Raw genomic sequence first — 16,312 nt, 5'->3', positions numbered from 1 at the left:
GACTTCATTTACAAAGACAAGTCTACCATGTGAGCTGTAAAGCGGCTCGGGGAGATGCCTCGTGCTTCCCACCTGAGAAATATGATGCTGTACCAGATCCACATGAGCTCCTATTAAAATATACGGCGCGCATCAATCAGCGTGCTTATCACGCCTGCCGGCTGTTATTGTCGGGCGTGTTCAGCTGCTAAAACTAAAATGTGTCGTCATTGCTCATGATTGCTGGAGTAAATATGGGATTACGTCATATAGGCTCCTATGAACACTTTGAAGTCGTTGCATCTGTTAAAAGCTATTTGATAAGTTCATCTGTAATATCAAGCCATGAGCTCATTCATTCAACAGTCATGGTCTTCGTGTTTTAGCAGGTAACCGAGGTCATATTAAAATGCATCGATTGTATATTTAATAGACTTCTAATCTCGTCCGTTTAGACATAACATATTTAAATGTGTTTTTACTGTTCATCAGAGCACCGAGCTAATTATTGACTGAACACCAGCTTGTGTGTTAAAAGTAAACCAAAACATGCTTCTTTAATTTGCTCCTATTTCATGTAGATCAAGATAAAACCTTTATTTCACAGACGCATTTTTTTTTTTTTTTTTATGATTTTGCGTTAACCAACGACGCATGTTCTGTTCCCGTCTGAGCCGGACTGAATGCAGGATGCGACGCAGGACTGAGGCGGAAACACCATTTATTTCATGCCGATTCTTTTCGTCAGCTTTTTCCTCGATGCAGTTCAAACCGCAATGAAACAAATGATTGTAATTATATTACAGAGTAGGCCTGTGTGCCTGTGCTGACTGCAGTAATACTGTAGTATTTATCCTACATGGTTTGTTTATAACACCCCTGGTTAAATAAACGATATTACGCCTTAATGAACTAATCTTTCAGGTATTTTAAAGTTTACGCATTCAGGTTGACCTCAGCATCACTTTGCTGCAACAAAATACGCTCAACGGAAAATACTTAAACGTCAGAATTCTTTAAAAAATATATTTTAATTGTTCACTTTCAAAACATCCAGCGCGTGTTTGTGCAATTAGGAGTGAAATGGACGCCTTCTAACTGCAGATCCTTTTGCATGTCGGTATTTCAAACCAGCACCGATGAGCGCGGCCTCGGTTCGACGCGGCCGCTGCTTCTGTCGCATAGAAAAAGGTACGTTGTTCAAATTGACAACGGATTCACGCGTGTTTCTTATACCTTGAGGAATCGATATGAAATATATTTAACAAGATCGATCCGGTACCGACAGTACATCGTTGCGTAAACCCATCTTGGGTAGACTCAGAATCTGACGACATTGCCTCGTGGTGTTTAATTTAATATTTTAAAGCCGTTCTCCGTTTGAACAGAAGTTGCTGCTTCAATTGGTTACATTTATTGATCACCTTCTGATGACGTCAACTCGTGGAGACGTCCGACACCTCTGCATTAACGCCTGATATAATATTAGTTTAAATATTTAAAATATAAGTGAGCACTGAAGTGCGACAAGAAACCGACGTTCGTAACGTAAAGGCTATTTTGACTTTCACGCATTCCTCGGTGTCGGGGTTTCTATTGCGCACCAATGAACGCGCTGTCTGTGTCGGGCCGGGCGGTGGCCCTCTGAAAATCTACATTCCTTTGGCCTGCGGCCTGCGGAGAGGCAGCCCAGGCGGCCACATGACTGAAACATGTCGCTCCCATCTATGGCTGGAAAACAAAGGCGTTTATGTGGAGCCGCTGCTCAAAGTGAAGCGTTGCGATTCTGCCCTCTTTAAAATGATCGACTCATTGGTGCGATGTCCTGGTGAGGATGTTTGCTGCTTCACAAAAAAATAAAAAATAAAGGTGCGTAACACAGCCACACACACACTCATGGTGTCCCATTGCATCAACCCAGATTAGACCTATTTTATCATATACATTTCAGCCTGGCCCTTAATTACTGCGCGTTGGTTCTGATAACTCTCTAAAGGCCCGAGCTGTGCGCCACGGTCGATGCGTTAAGGACTCCTGCTTTGTTTTTTTGTTTTTTTTGATAGTGCTCCTGAAATAAAGGCGCACCGCGCAGCCGCTCAGTCTGCCTTCGATCCATCTCATCATTTCCCCTCGGAGCCTGCCTTCAGCCGTAAATAACGGCCCCGGCCCCACAAGGCCCGCGCAGTTCATATTTAATCGCCGTAAATAACGGCGCTTGCCGTATATACGACCCCGACATCATATTTATAGCTCCAACTAGCATCCTGCCGTCCACAGCCAGCGCAAGACTCCACGTCTGCGACGGACTTAATTGCAAAGAAATATACAGACTTACAATCCAAGCGACTGATAAAGGTCAGCAAGAAGCCAAATGTCTGCTTTCTCTGCCAGTCCGCTTCGCTGCTGCTTCCAGGCGCGTCATTAAAAGGCAAATAATGAATGTAAAGTGGAGGCCAGGCCAGCAGTCAGCTGGCTCGCTGCAAAAGATCCCAGAGTCCAGCCTCCGCGCCGCTGAGATCAGGTCCGGGCTGTGTGGACTCGTGGCTGAGATCAGGTCCGGGCTGTGGACTCGTGGCTGAGACCAGGTCCGGGCTGTGTGGACTCGTGGCTGAGATCAGGTCCGGGCTGTGGACTCGTGGCTGAGATCAGGTCCGGGCTGAGTGGACTCGTGGCTGAGATCAGGTCCGGGCTGTGTGGACTCGCGTGGCTGAGATCAGGTCCGGGCTGTGTGGACTCGCGTGGCTGAGACCAGGTCCGGGCTGTGTGGACTCGTGGCTGAGATCAGGTCCGGGCTGTGGACTCGTGGCTGAGATCAGGTCCGGGCTGAGTGGACTCGTGGCTGAGATCAGGTCCGGGCTGTGTGGACTCGTGGCTGAGATCAGGTCCGGGCTGAGTGGACTCGTGGCTGAGATCAGGTCCGGGCTGTGGACTCGTGGCTGAGATCAGGTCCGGGCTGAGTGGACTCGTGGCTGAGATCAGGTCCGGGCTGTGTGGACCCGTGGCTGAGATCAGGTCCGGGCTGTGTGGACTCGTGGCTGAGATCAGGTCCGGGCTGAGTGGACTTGTGGCTGAGATCAGGTCCGGGCTGTGTGGACTCGTGGCTGAGATCAGGTCCGGGCTGTGTGGACTCGTGGCAGCCTGGTCGCAGAGTGAGGAGCGGGAGGAACACTGCCACAGGTTTTAGTCTCGTTTACGGTCCGCTCCACCACAGACCATATATCAGCCCTATAAAAAAAGCAACCCGCCATAATGCAGGATTTTATTATGGTATTAAACGCCCCCAAAAAAGTAGTTGAAGTAGTTTGCGCTGTAAAGACAAGGGGCATAAACACACAGGGCCTAGTTTAATGGCGCTCGTTAACAAAGATGACGCTTAATCTGCCAATAAAAGCGAGCAAATCGGCTGCAGCGCACGGAAGAAGGTGCGCGCGGCCTGAGACAGCAGGTGAACAACCAACAGACTTCAGTGCACATTTTTAAAAGCTTGCTTTGGATCTGCTCTCACCTCTCTGCAGGCCCTCTTCCTGCTGCTGCCGCTGCTGCGTAAAGGCTGGTCCTGGTGCGCTGCATGGATGGGCCGAAGCGCCGCACGCGCACGCGCTCCTCACGGAAATGAAAGAATTTTAATTAGAACATGAATAAATGAATTGATAAATAAATTATGGCGCATTTTAAGGTTTTATTTAATGCATACTGTTCAGAGGAAGCATAATTTAACGGCTTATTTAATTATGGGGTTGACAGTAGCCCGAGATACACCAAGCAGATATACAGACGAAGTGTTCATTTTCATTTTGCATAATGCATATAAACAGGTTCATTTATTCAGAAGAGGACAATGTATTAGAGAGAGAGAGAGAGAGAGAGACCTGCCCGCGTATAGGATTGATTTACGCTCCACTAACCCTTTAACGGGCTCAAGGAAAAAGTATAGCCAATCATTTTGCTCCTCGATGGCAGACCCGACGAACCCCACTTTATCTCCCTATTGTGAGCAAGTTGTTTGAAACGAAGGAGACTGCTGGGGGAGAGAGAGAGAGAGAGAGAGAGAGAGAGGGAGGGAGGGGGCGAGCAGCAAAAGACACTAGAGAGAAAGAGCAATAGAGAGAGGGAAGAGTAAAATCTCGTAATGTCTCTCGTCTTGTTCTCCATTTAGTGAACTCGGATAATGTCCGACGATGTCTGTTTCTGGGACCTTGAGCAGCTACTACGTGGACTCCATCATAAGTCACGACAACGATGAACTCTCCGCCCCGGCTCGCTTTCCCACCGTCCAGTATTCCGGCTCGGGTCCCGCTGCGGCCACTGGACGGCAGCCTGGCGCCGCGACGCACGCGGAGCATCCGCATCCCGAGTCGTACCCATCCTGCAGCTTCCAGCCGAAGCCTCCGGTCTTCTCGTCGTCCTGGAGCCCGTTCAGCCCGCACCACGGCGCCAGTGGACTCCCCGCAGTCTACCACCCGTACATTCCTGCCCAGCACGTGCCCGCGGCGGACACACGCTATATACGCTCATGGCTGGACTGCGCGCCTCGCGGCTCCGAGTCTGTGCCGGGGCAGGGCCAAACGGGGCAGGTCAAGCTCGAGCCGCAGCTCGGCCATCCCGGCGGGGAGATCTCTCCCAAAGTGGCGGGGCAGCAGACGCACGAAACCACCACGTTCATCCTGGAGTCGAGGTCCACCGCGGCGCGCGAGCTGACGCACCATCCGGCGGCCGGGACGGGGGCTGGCTTCCAAGAAAATAAGGACATTTGTGAAGGGACCGAGGACAAAGACGGCTTGGATCAAAGTAAGTTTTTAAAGCACGAAAGAACGCGCGGGGGGGAGAGAGAGAGAGAGAGAGAGAGAGAGAGAGAGAGATAGAGGGATTGTAAACGCATTTAATGCCGCCATAAAACAAGAACAAAGAGCCAAACTCCCTCCAGCCGCTGCCCCCGACGTTTCCCGGCGGAGCCCTCTGGAACGCACGCCTCAGAGTGGCGCTCAGAATAGCAACGTGTTATAACGGTTCATATAACAAACAGAACTCATTCATTATGATTCATATTCAGGATTAATTATGAAAACTGACATGAAACGAGGTGATGCTGCTCCATCCACATGATGCAGGTTGGACAAGCCCCGTTTAGCGCACGAAACAGGCGCGGCTGGTTGAAAAACAACAAATGATGTTCCGTTAACCGTCCGTGTTAGACCGGCTCAAATAATAGTAATAATAAATAATAATCATAATAATCATAATAATAACAAATAATAATAACAAATAGGAATATTTAATAAGCGGAAAACTCTTTACACTTTAAAGATGCTCTGCTCCTCGTCCTCCTAAAATGTGAGATATCCGCGTGTAGCAAAACGAGCGCGCTCCGGGTGCGTGCGTGGGTACCCACATGGTTTAGGCCTTTGAGGGTTCGTGTGGCCTGAAAACTTCTGTCTGAAAAAGATCGAGTGGTTGGAGCTTTGCATTATTATTATTATTATTATTGTAATTATTAATGTTTTTATTATTATTATTGTTGTTGTTGTTTTTATTATTATTGTTGTTGTTGTTATTACATCTTTAAACGCAGCAATGACGTATATCGAGCTGATTGAGTTAACACTTGGTGACGCCACATCATTGCTGTTGGAATATCTCTGTCACGTCAGTCCGAATGTACCGATGCTCCAGAACCGGGAGAGGAGTCAGGTCATCCATCTCTGACCCCGCAGCTCCGAGGCAGCCTGCAGAATGGACTGTCTGTGTGCTGGACGGGATTCAGCCCGTCCACGTGACAGGGACAGTCTGTCCGTGCTCGCTGGACGATCATGGTGGTCCAGATAGATGGATAAATAGACAATTAATTGATCTCTACCAGGAATTTACTGAATCTATAGAATCTGTGTTCGAAGACCTCAAAATCATATCAATGATGTGCTTGGGAACTCTGGTAATTGTCATTATTATTATTATTATTATTATTATTATCATTATTATTATTATTATTATAAGTATTATTATTATTATTAGTAGTAGCAGTAGTAGTAGTAGCAGTAGTAGCGGTAGTAGCAGTAGTAGTAGTAGTAGTATTAGCAGTAGTATAAAGGCATCCTACAGACTCACTGATATCTGCTGCAGAAATACATTTTCATGCTTGATCAATGTTTTCCACATCTGGAGCAGCTGATTGGGTGTTACGTCATTATCAGCCACGATTTCTTCCATGTTTTATCTGCGCTGCAGCCGCGCGTGCGTGTCTCCTCTTCTGCGCTCGCTTTAATAATATTCCTATTATTCTTCCTGTCATCCTGATGCATCGCCCTCGATGGTTTTTGTTCAGGTTCTATTTTTATTTTATCCTTTCCACGCTAAATCTCACATTTAACGTTTGACGTGGCTTCAGGGGTCTGTGGGAAAACAACCCACTGCAGGGTCTGATCCACGCGCCTGAACGCGAGAGCAGGAAAGACACCTTCACTTGGCTGATTTAGTGAAATACATTTAAAAAATACTCAAATACAAGCACTTTATTGATTATTATTATTGCTCTGGTACTACCCACGCAGAGAACTGCGTGGGTAGTACCGACGCCGCCCATTAGCGCATCTTCTAGCCTAAATGATTCCACTTTCCACCCGTGACACCGTGACACCGTGGGCCGTCTAGCAGGTAGTGGGAGGAGCTACTCCAGCCTGGAGACAGTGACGCCTGTTTCTATTGTTCCGATGGCAGCCATTTTGACTCGTACGGGATGAAAACGTCTCCAGGACAAACACTTCTCTCATGAACTGAGTGGCCTCAGCAACGGTTGCCTTAAAATCCAAAGTAAAAACAGGCGGATTGATATCTTTCATCATCAAAGCAAAAAAAAGAACTATCCAAAACTGCAGAAACAATGAAACCAGCACAGAGTTAAAATAAAGCGATTTCTGTTGAAATGAGTTTTTCAGATTGATTTTACTTTGTCAGTGTCAGAAAAGCCGTTTTATTTTTGTGCCATCCTGATATTTTCTTCTTAATGTAAATCGATCACAAATATGTGTTACCGCCAAACTTCGGCTGCACTGGAGCGCATCGCTGCATCTTTGTGGCCCCCCCCCAGATACTGAAGGGCCCGGAGCCCCCCAAATACCGGACCGCAGAGACTTCTGACTGCACGAGCAGTTTGCATGCTAAATGTTACAGCGTGGTAGGAGCCTTGGAAGTCCTGATCATTATTGATCATAAGAAGGAATATTGGACAGATTGTTGGCGTTTCAGGAGTCGGAATTCTTTTGTCCTGACTAAAGGGAAAGCGAACAACAGGGTGTTTATCCACAGTGAGAGTGTGATGGAAAGCTGCAGTCGTTTTTAAAAGCAGGCCTGATGTATGAAAGACTTTCATTCAGTGGAGCCACCATTGCTCTCTGAGTCCTGTAATCTGAGACGCACGGATTATAGCGTCTCGATGAGGGCCGAGCTTCTTCTTAATGTTCACACCGTCACATCCGTCCCGCTACAGATCTCCTGTGAGCTGCTGGTGCCGGGAGACCATCCAGAATAAACTTCTAGATTACACTTTAGTCTTTGTGCTGCTGCTGCTGACCAGTGAAAAGCCAGAAAGTTATTACCTCCAGCGCTTATGAAGTTATAACTCCGGTTGAACAACCCCATTAATTGGCACGTTGCTGCTGCTGGCTGGGGTGCAACGTTTGAGTGTAGGGGTGGGACATAAAATACAACGCTGGGAAGTGCAATAACGTGCCTCTGGGATATATGAGAGGTCAATTTCTGGAACTATTAGGGTGAAATTGCAAAGGGTGGAAGGAACAAAGAGAAAGAGATGGGATGTGATATTAGTCTTTTTGTCACTGTTTCCACTGTAAGTAGTATTTATCACTGCAGACACACACACACACACACACACACACACGCACACACACACACACCCGCAGGCAAAGACACTCATTGCTTTCCAATTGAACACGCTGCAGGCCTGCAGCTTTACACGAGTATTAGTCTTTCCATCCATGTACCCATCAGTGTAACATCCAAGCTTCAAAATGCGTCAGCAAACCCGGGGTTGTAGGCAATAGAGGCAAGTTAGTGCCGGGGCTATATGGGCTGCACACCCATAACACCCCGCTGATATTGTTTCTATCCATCATCATCTTTATTGTCTCTACCGCCACCATCAGCACCCCGACTCGCCGCCCTCCTCCATCGCTCCCCACCCCTCCACCAGTTTGTCATCCCGGATGACAGGCATGGTCGCAGCGGCGCTCCGAGGCTAATGGATGGTCTGGGAGCTGATTATACACTCGAGGAATGCAAAGCACCCATTTTACCATGTGACGCACCCCGCCCCACCCCGTCTGTTCACCTCTTTAGATTCCCTGCACAGGCTTTACTTCGAGGCGGCGGCCATGCTGAAGGAAATGGATTCCAGAGGATATTGAGGAGCTATTTATTGATGATGGTGGCTAACCAAGCTGACTGGTGGGAATAATATCAGGAGCATCAGTGGTGCCGTCTCACATCACAGTCTCGCTGTGAACCAGCCATCTGCTCACGGGGTATGTTGACTTGTGTCCTGTTCAGTGCAGTTTGATTCTGATCTGGATGCAGCCGAGAACCTCCCAATCTGCTCCCAGACTCCGTGGAGCCACCCTGGCTAACACAAAACATGATTTCAAATCCTGATTATTACATCAGCACTTCACAAACAAGAGCACAGAGCAGCCAATGAGAGCGAGAGATCACAGAGCAGCTGATGGTCTCGTCCTTTAGGCTAACGCTAGCAGCACCCTAACAACAGATAACAAAGCAACTCTGTTGTCTGTGCTTGTCTCTCCAGACTCTTCAGCTTTTATTACAGAAGTATTTTTCGCACAGAGATCAAGCAACAGCAAATCCCGCCTCCACGCCAGCGTTCTTTATTTATGCTGAACAAAGCAAGTAGCATAGCAGGCTATCAATAGCGAGTTGGCGGAGGAGGTATCTGTAGGATGTTTCACATTTGTGTCCAGAAGTGCTTTCCAAAGGAAATAACAAATGATAGTAATAATAATGGTAATAATAAAGCTCCCGGACCTCCTGCTGTCGCTCAGACATTTTCAGCTGTTTTCATCGTTGAACCCTTTTACACGGACCGGTGAGGAGCAGCAACGCTGCGATGGCCCTGCCATGAGGCTTAATGCTACTGCAGCACGTTATTGCACCAGTAGGGCTACGGTTGGTTCACCTCTGCTTCCCTGACAGATCAGTGAGGGAGACATGTCAGGGAGACATGTGAGGGACATGGAGACATGTCAGGTGTGCCCTTTGTCCACTTCACATAATAGGAGAATTAGATTCTTCTTGTGTGACGCACTGATTTTATTTTTATTATTGTTGTTATTATTCATCCTCAGACACCCGAGTGAAGAGAGGCTGAGGGGTTTTAACTAACTGGTCAGAGTTGTTCTAATCAACTTGACTGAATTCTTCCTGCTCAGCCTCTGGTTGATCCTGGGTGTGATACAGACTTCGTGTACCACACACACTTCATGTACCACACACACTTTGTGTACCACACACACTTCATGTACCACACCCAGCTGACGAGCCTGTATTGATTCAACATGTCTGTTTTTACGATGAGCAATTATAGAACCGCTGTCTCCAACAGTTAAAGTTAGAAAGACGGAAGAATACAAAGTTCTGGGATCAAATTATGACCCAGCAAACCCCAAGTGGACATAATGAGGCTTACTTTGACTTGTTGTCTCATTATTGTCACTTTATTTAACTTCACACTTAAAGTCTCAACATTTGTTCTTGAAGTCCAACGTTTAGTAAACCTGGTATCTTGACTATCTCTCCTCTCTTACAACTTATCATCTGATGCCTCTTTTATTCTCGTCTTCGTGTGTCTGATCCAACATCACGCCAGCCCTTCTCTTTTTGTCACACAAAGCACTTCTTTGTTTGCGATTGGAACTGTTATGAATGCCATGTGCAGTTCTCTGAAGTGCTTTGGCATCGTTGCAAGGAGATTGTCGCAGGAATCAAACATGACTAAATGGAAGACAGACAACGCCTCCACCCAGCATCAGCTCGAAAAAAGCGGCTCATCAAAGTCGGACACACACAGACTAATTCTCCCTGCTTGCCTTGTGAGTAAAAAGATTGTTCCTTCTGCCGTTTTAGGCTGCATGGGGGACAGATTCATTTCACTGCCATATGATAGGACAGAAAATATCCTTTGTAAGCCCTTCGCCAGACACGATCTGCTTGTGGCTACAAGGATAAATCTCACTTTACTTGCACTTAGCCAGGAGCAAGGTGTTAATGCTGCCCAAGCTGATTTAGATCGAGCTTATATTCCCACACAGTCCCTTTTATGTTTAAGCCCAGCAGCTAACAACCACGTTAAAGCCAAACTGCATTTACCTTTTCGACAAATATGACTTTATCATCAGATCTGAATTTCATTTCGGTCTCAGACTCTAGCTGAAGACTCCGGGTTTTTTTTTTGGCTCGACCGCATTATGATTTACTGGATCCATGAGAATCTCAGCAAGCGGTCTCATACTTCAGATGCCTCATGGTTTCCTGAGGCTAAGAGCAGCTTTCAACCCAAAACCAGAGTCATGTGTCCCAAGCAAGAAGTCTTTGCTAATTACATTGGTCTGAAGGCTATAAAGGGGGTGAGGTGGTGGGAAAGAGGGAGTTTGGTGGAGACGGGGTGGTCTGGCAACTGGCAAGCAGGCTTCGAGATGAAAAAGTCAATCATTCATAATTGGCTCTCAAATATAGATGCGGCTAAATTTCAGAATTACTCTTTCAAACACTAGCTTACGTGGTCAGAGATGAGGTTTGCATTCGTCTCCCATGCATGCCGGCGCTCAGCACTTTCTGAAGTGGCAAAGTGTCATGTTGACACAAGAAAAGTCTCCCTTTATTACAACACTTTAAGTTTAGGTGCATTTATGTGACAAATAATTTGTGCTCTCCCTCCTGTTTGGCTCCAAATCAACATGTTGCTTGAGACAATGATGACGCAATGTTGAATCTATGCGAGATTCATATAAGTGAAGATGGACGATGGAGGATTTTCCTCCCAGTCCCAGCAGGCCCCTCTTATTAATTTAATGTGCTTTGCTTAGCTTAATGTCAACGCTCGCAAACACGAACAGGGATCTTAGTCCGTGAAGCGGCTTCCTGGTGGAGGTTGAGTTTCCAGTGGGTCCGATATTGGAAGTGGACTGTTTTATCGTAATTTTTTATTTTTTTTACCTCAGCCAATGACGAGATGTTTTGACTGAAGACCATTCTTGTTGTTGTTTTCTGTTTGTTTGTTTTGTTTGTCAGCAGAACTAAGGGACTGTGACCATTTGGATCGAGGTATTGGACAGTAGTTAATGAGAGACAAGGGACAGCATGTGTCTTATCTCAAGATGCTACCTCCACCAGGGAGGGCGTGTTCCTTTGTTGGTTTGTCAGCAGGATGGAGCAAACATTACTGCATGTTTGCTTCCCTTTCGAATCGCTGGCATGTAATCTAGAGCCTTTTAGATTTTGGTGACCTTCTGGGTAGCGTATCCAGAAATTCATTTCATTTTCTCTGACATTGTGAGGTGAGGCATTTTACAATGTTTCCTTTCCTTTCTCAAGGAATAATGCATTGGATTGAAAAACATCACGCATGGATGGTATCAATGAGGGCGTGCGATATACTGCAGATTGAGACATGATTGGGGATCCATCAGATTTAAATAGCTTTTACAATAGCATTAATTTAAAGGTTTGATATTTAGTATGGGTGAGTTAATCAAAGGGGACTTCAAGGCTGTGCAGAAGTACATTGTCACGGACCAAGGCAGGTAAGAACCCAATTGCACGACAGAAGAGGGGAAATGCCATAAGTGAGCTTTACTCTCAGAAACCAGGTAGTCAGTCCAAAACAGCAGACAAATCCAGACGGGGCAGGCAATGAGACAGTTCCAGAAATCAGGCAGGGTTCACAAACCGGGTAATCAGAACGAACAGGCAGACAGACCCAAAGGAAGAGAATCCAAGGATCAGGCATGCAGGGTGGAAACACGGGAGGTCAATCTGGAAGGTTGGAAAGTAGGACTCATCACTAAACAATCTGGCAAGGGTGTGGTGGCTGAGCGGAGTATATGTAGTGTCATTGGGTGATGAGCGATTAGCTGCAGGTGAGACTAGGAGCACAGGTGACCGGAACGAGCTGATTGCAGGAGGACGACGTGGAAGACAGGAGAAGTTCGTGTCTGGACAAGCGGCTGTGAAGCTGTGACAGGCATCATCCACCGAGAACTTTTCTTACATGCTTGTTATGCAAAAACGGATACACAAATCTTTAAAGAACTTCTGGAATGAATCCGCTTTGATTGGCTTTTGGTCTCTACTGCGCCCCATAGTTTAAAAATATGTTCATGTTTGTCTCTTTATTGATGTCCAATAAAATAGCCATTGATCTACTTTTCCACCGGCATTACAACAGAGTGCCAATTGCGGCGTCAGGTGTTTTCTGCTTTTCCTAAGCACGAGAAGATGTTCTGCATGTTTCACCGCTGTCTTGTGTCCCGCGTTAGAACAAACACGCACGAGGATGTCGTTTGATTTGATTATTAATTCCCTTCTTTTCCTGTCCGATTTCCCCCCCCCCAGATGACCCCTCGTGCAACTGGTTACACGCGCGCTCCTCGCGGAAGAAGCGTTGCCCATACACCAAATACCAAACGCTGGAGCTGGAGAAGGAGTTCCTGTTCAACATGTACCTCACGCGGGACCGGAGGCACGAGGTGGCGCGCGCCCTTAACCTGACGGAGCGGCAGGTGAAGATCTGGTTCCAGAACCGGAGGATGAAAATGAAGAAACAGAGCAAAGAGCAACCCAAGGACTAGTGGGACTCTCATCACCCGTCGGACGGACACGCTCGCATCACGCGGGCCCAGACTACATAAACTCCCTCATAGCTACAGCAAGCAACGACGGCCTGACGCGCGAGAGGCTCGGTGTGGAAACACAGTGGGTCAAAACACACTGGCCGACAGTCTGCACATCTGGATAGTTAACTGGACCTGCCTCCATCTGAACCCGCAGGTCGGACTGACACGTAACTGGACCGATAGCTCCTCCTCCTGCGTTGTAGTACTTCCACCTGGCTCTTTCGGGCCTTATTATTAGTTAAGGAGCAGATGCTGCACCTTTCTGGGGGGGCAGGAGGAGGTTGGTGGGGGCGGAGAGAAACAATTACCATCTTTAAGCGTTGCTCTCAAATTGCAATTTATTGTTCAGTGGCTGTCATCGGAGGCGCGCAGAGGTGCTGGGGCAGAAACCGGGCGGTAATTAGCAGAGCGCACGCGCATCGGTGCCGTCCTATTTATTTTGCCTCTCATGCTTCTCGTGCTACTCTGGTGGCTGCAGCTTTTGGGTTGGGGAGCGCCTGATGCTCCGCGTGCAGCGCTCGGTGTTCCGGTTGCCTCCCGAATAAAGGCGACAACGCGCGGAAGTGGAGGCGCTCCATTCGGCAGACGGACAGTCCATCAGGCCGCTGTCGATGTCTTTCGCGCTGCGACGGCGGTTTATGCGTGGCCATTATCGGAGATCGATAGCCACGCCGCACGCCAGCCTGGGGTTAGCGCGGCGTGCGCGTGAGGAGACACCGCACAAGAGTTACAAGAGCAAAGACGTGCGTTCAGTTCATTCCAAGTCAGCCACGTCAGTTTGAACTGAGGGAAACTCGCGTGATCACGCATGACTCTGAGCTAACGTCATGCTATAACTAGGCCAAACCGTTTCCCTCGCTTCTTCCCATGACCCCCCCGCATGTTTTAGCTCCACTTCAGCATTCTGCTCGCCGAACGCTTCCTGGGCCGACCCAAACCAACTCTGGCTGCTAAAGCAACTTGCTCCTCCACGGAGCTTCGTCTCTTCTTCACCGTCCAGGTTTTAGTTATTACTTGCATTGGAATGGCAAATATCAGCTCTATTTTTATACACGCAACATGAGGCGTCTGCTATTATCTGCTATGCAACGCGGGGTTCGCTCTCATTTCAGGAATTAAAAAGGCGTTTTCTAAAACCATCTGGCAACTGGAGAAAAAGTGTCGCGCCCCGACGCGTGCGCGTGTTTACTGGCCGTTTTCATTTGGGCAGGTATTTGGAAATGCAACGCCTCGAGGATCGAGCACGGCTTTTTCGTCAGTGATAACATGTTGGGATTTACTCATGTGTCTCGTTGCGTTATGATCCACGCAGATTGTAAGAGATCCACGCAGATTGTAAGCGATGCATCTTGAAATACGAAGAGGCCACTTATTAGAAGTGCCAGTGGCAGTTTTATGGACGGATCGTACACAACACAAGGCTTTACAAGGGTGACAAAGTTTACAACCTGTGTGTGTGTGTGTGTGCGTGCGCTCGTGTGTGAGTCCCTCGGGGTTACAGTGCTACAGCCCTGCATAGTTTACATGTACTTTGGGTTAGTTGCTGTTCTTCCACTTTTCCCGCGCACTCAGTTTTGCAGTCCGACGTGAAGCCGGAAGCTCCGCCTTCTCTGAGCTCACCTTATTTCACGTGAAAGTGTTTACATGGTTTACGCATGCCTCGAGTGTCCCGCGGTTTGAAGACGTCATGTCGTTCCTTTCAGATGGGGGGGGGGGTAAAGCAGAATAACTAGATCATTCTCGATAGGAATAATATTTTAATTTATTGTACATAAAGTGAGTAGCCTCGTCCGTCGTGTTGAAGTGAGTTGCTGAACTTTGGTTTGTCGTCAGAACAGAATTTTTTTACAGTGTAATAGATGATTTCCTTTTCTCTTTGTGTTTCATGTGGTTTGAATGATCTGTTCTGACGTCACTGTGACGTCTTTGTGTCTATCTGTTGGGAGTTTAACTATTGGGACGAAAGGTTTGGAATAAAGCGCAACAATCCTCCATATAAATGATCTTTTTTATTTGACCTGACGTTCGTGTCTTTGACCTGTCTCTGATGTTCGTGTCTTTGACCTGTCTGATGTTCGTGTCTTTGACCTGTCTCTGATGTTCGTGTCTTTGACCTGTCTCTGACGTTTGTGTATTTGACCAGTCTCTGACTTTCGTGTCTTTGACCAGTCTCTGACGTTCGTGTCTTTGACCTGTCTCTGATGTTCGTGTCTTTGACCTGTCTCTGATGTTCGTGTCTTTGACCTGTCTCTGACGTTTGTGTATTTGACCAGTCTCTGACGTTCGTGTCTTTGACCAGTCTCTGACGTTCGTGTCTTTGACCTGTCTCTGATGTTTGTGTCTTTGACCTGTCTCTGACGTGTCTCTGACGTTCGTGTCTTTGACCTGTCTCTGACGTTTGTGTCTTTGACCTGTCTCTGACGTGTCTTTGACCTGTCTGACGTGTCTCTGACGTTTGTGTCTTTGACCTGTCTCTGACGTGTCTTTGACCTGTCTGACGTGTCTCTGACGTTCGTGTCTTTGACCTGTCTCTGACGTGTCTCTGACGTTCGTGTCTTCGACCTGTCTCTGACGTTTGTGTATTTGACCAGTCTCTGATGTTTGTGTCTTTGACCTGTCTCTCATGTTCGTGTCTTTGACCTGTCTCTCATGTTCGTGTGTTTGACCTATCTCTGACGTGTCTCTAACGTTCGTGTCTTTGACCTGTCTCTGACGTGTCTCTGACGTGTCTCTGACGTTTGTGTCTTTGACCTGTCTCTGACGTGTCTTTGACCTGTCTGACGTGTCTCTGACGTTCGTGTCTTTGACCTGTCTCTGACGTGTCTCTGACGTTCGTGTCTTCGACCTGTCTCTGACGTTTGTGTATTTGACCTGTCTCTGACGTTCGTGTCTTTGACCTGTCTCTCATGTTCGTGTCTTTGACCTGTCTCTCATGTTCGTGTGTTTGACCTATCTCTGACGTGTCTCTAACGTTCGTGTCTTTGACCTGTCTCTGACGTGTCTCTGACGTGTCTCTGACGTTCGTGTCTTTGACCTGTCTCTGACGTTCGTGTCTTTGACCTGTCTCTGATGTTCGTGTCTTTGACCTGTCTCTGACGTCCGTGTCTTTGACCTGTCTCTCATGTTCGTGTCTTTGACCTGTCTCTGACGTCCGTGTCTTTGACCTGTCTCTCATGTTCGTGTCTTTGACCTGTCTCTGACGTGTCTCTGACGTTCGTGTCTTTGCTTTCACTCACGTTTTTGCTGTTGCTCATTATAAATCAAACTCCAAGTCGTTTGTCTCTGTAATGATGCAGATCTAACCGCAAACCCTCTGGTCCCGTCCTTCATGTGAAACCTTTCTGTCCCTTTATACAGCTATGTCCCCGTCTGTCTCTGTGTTGCTGTTGTCTCTTGTTTGTGAGATGGCACTGCTG

The 16,312-nt window shown here is 47.5% G+C and overlaps 1 protein-coding gene across 1 annotated transcript; it reads left to right on the top strand.

Moving 5' to 3' along the window:
* Window positions 1-4,157: 4,157 nt before the first annotated feature.
* LOC137905778 (homeobox protein Hox-B9a-like) lies at window positions 4,158-12,851 on the top strand. The gene is made up of 2 exons (XM_068750035.1): window positions 4,158-4,767; window positions 12,616-12,851. The coding sequence occupies exons 1-2, from the start codon at window positions 4,158-4,160 to the stop codon at window positions 12,849-12,851; spliced, it is 846 nt and encodes a 281-aa protein (XP_068606136.1).
* Window positions 12,852-16,312: the final 3,461 nt, after the last annotated feature.

The sequence above is a fragment of the Brachionichthys hirsutus genome, chromosome 16 (genome assembly GCF_040956055.1).
Source record: "Brachionichthys hirsutus isolate HB-005 chromosome 16, CSIRO-AGI_Bhir_v1, whole genome shotgun sequence".
Taxonomy (NCBI): domain Eukaryota; kingdom Metazoa; phylum Chordata; class Actinopteri; order Lophiiformes; family Brachionichthyidae; genus Brachionichthys; species Brachionichthys hirsutus.
This window is presented reverse-complemented; position numbering and strand designations above follow the sequence as displayed.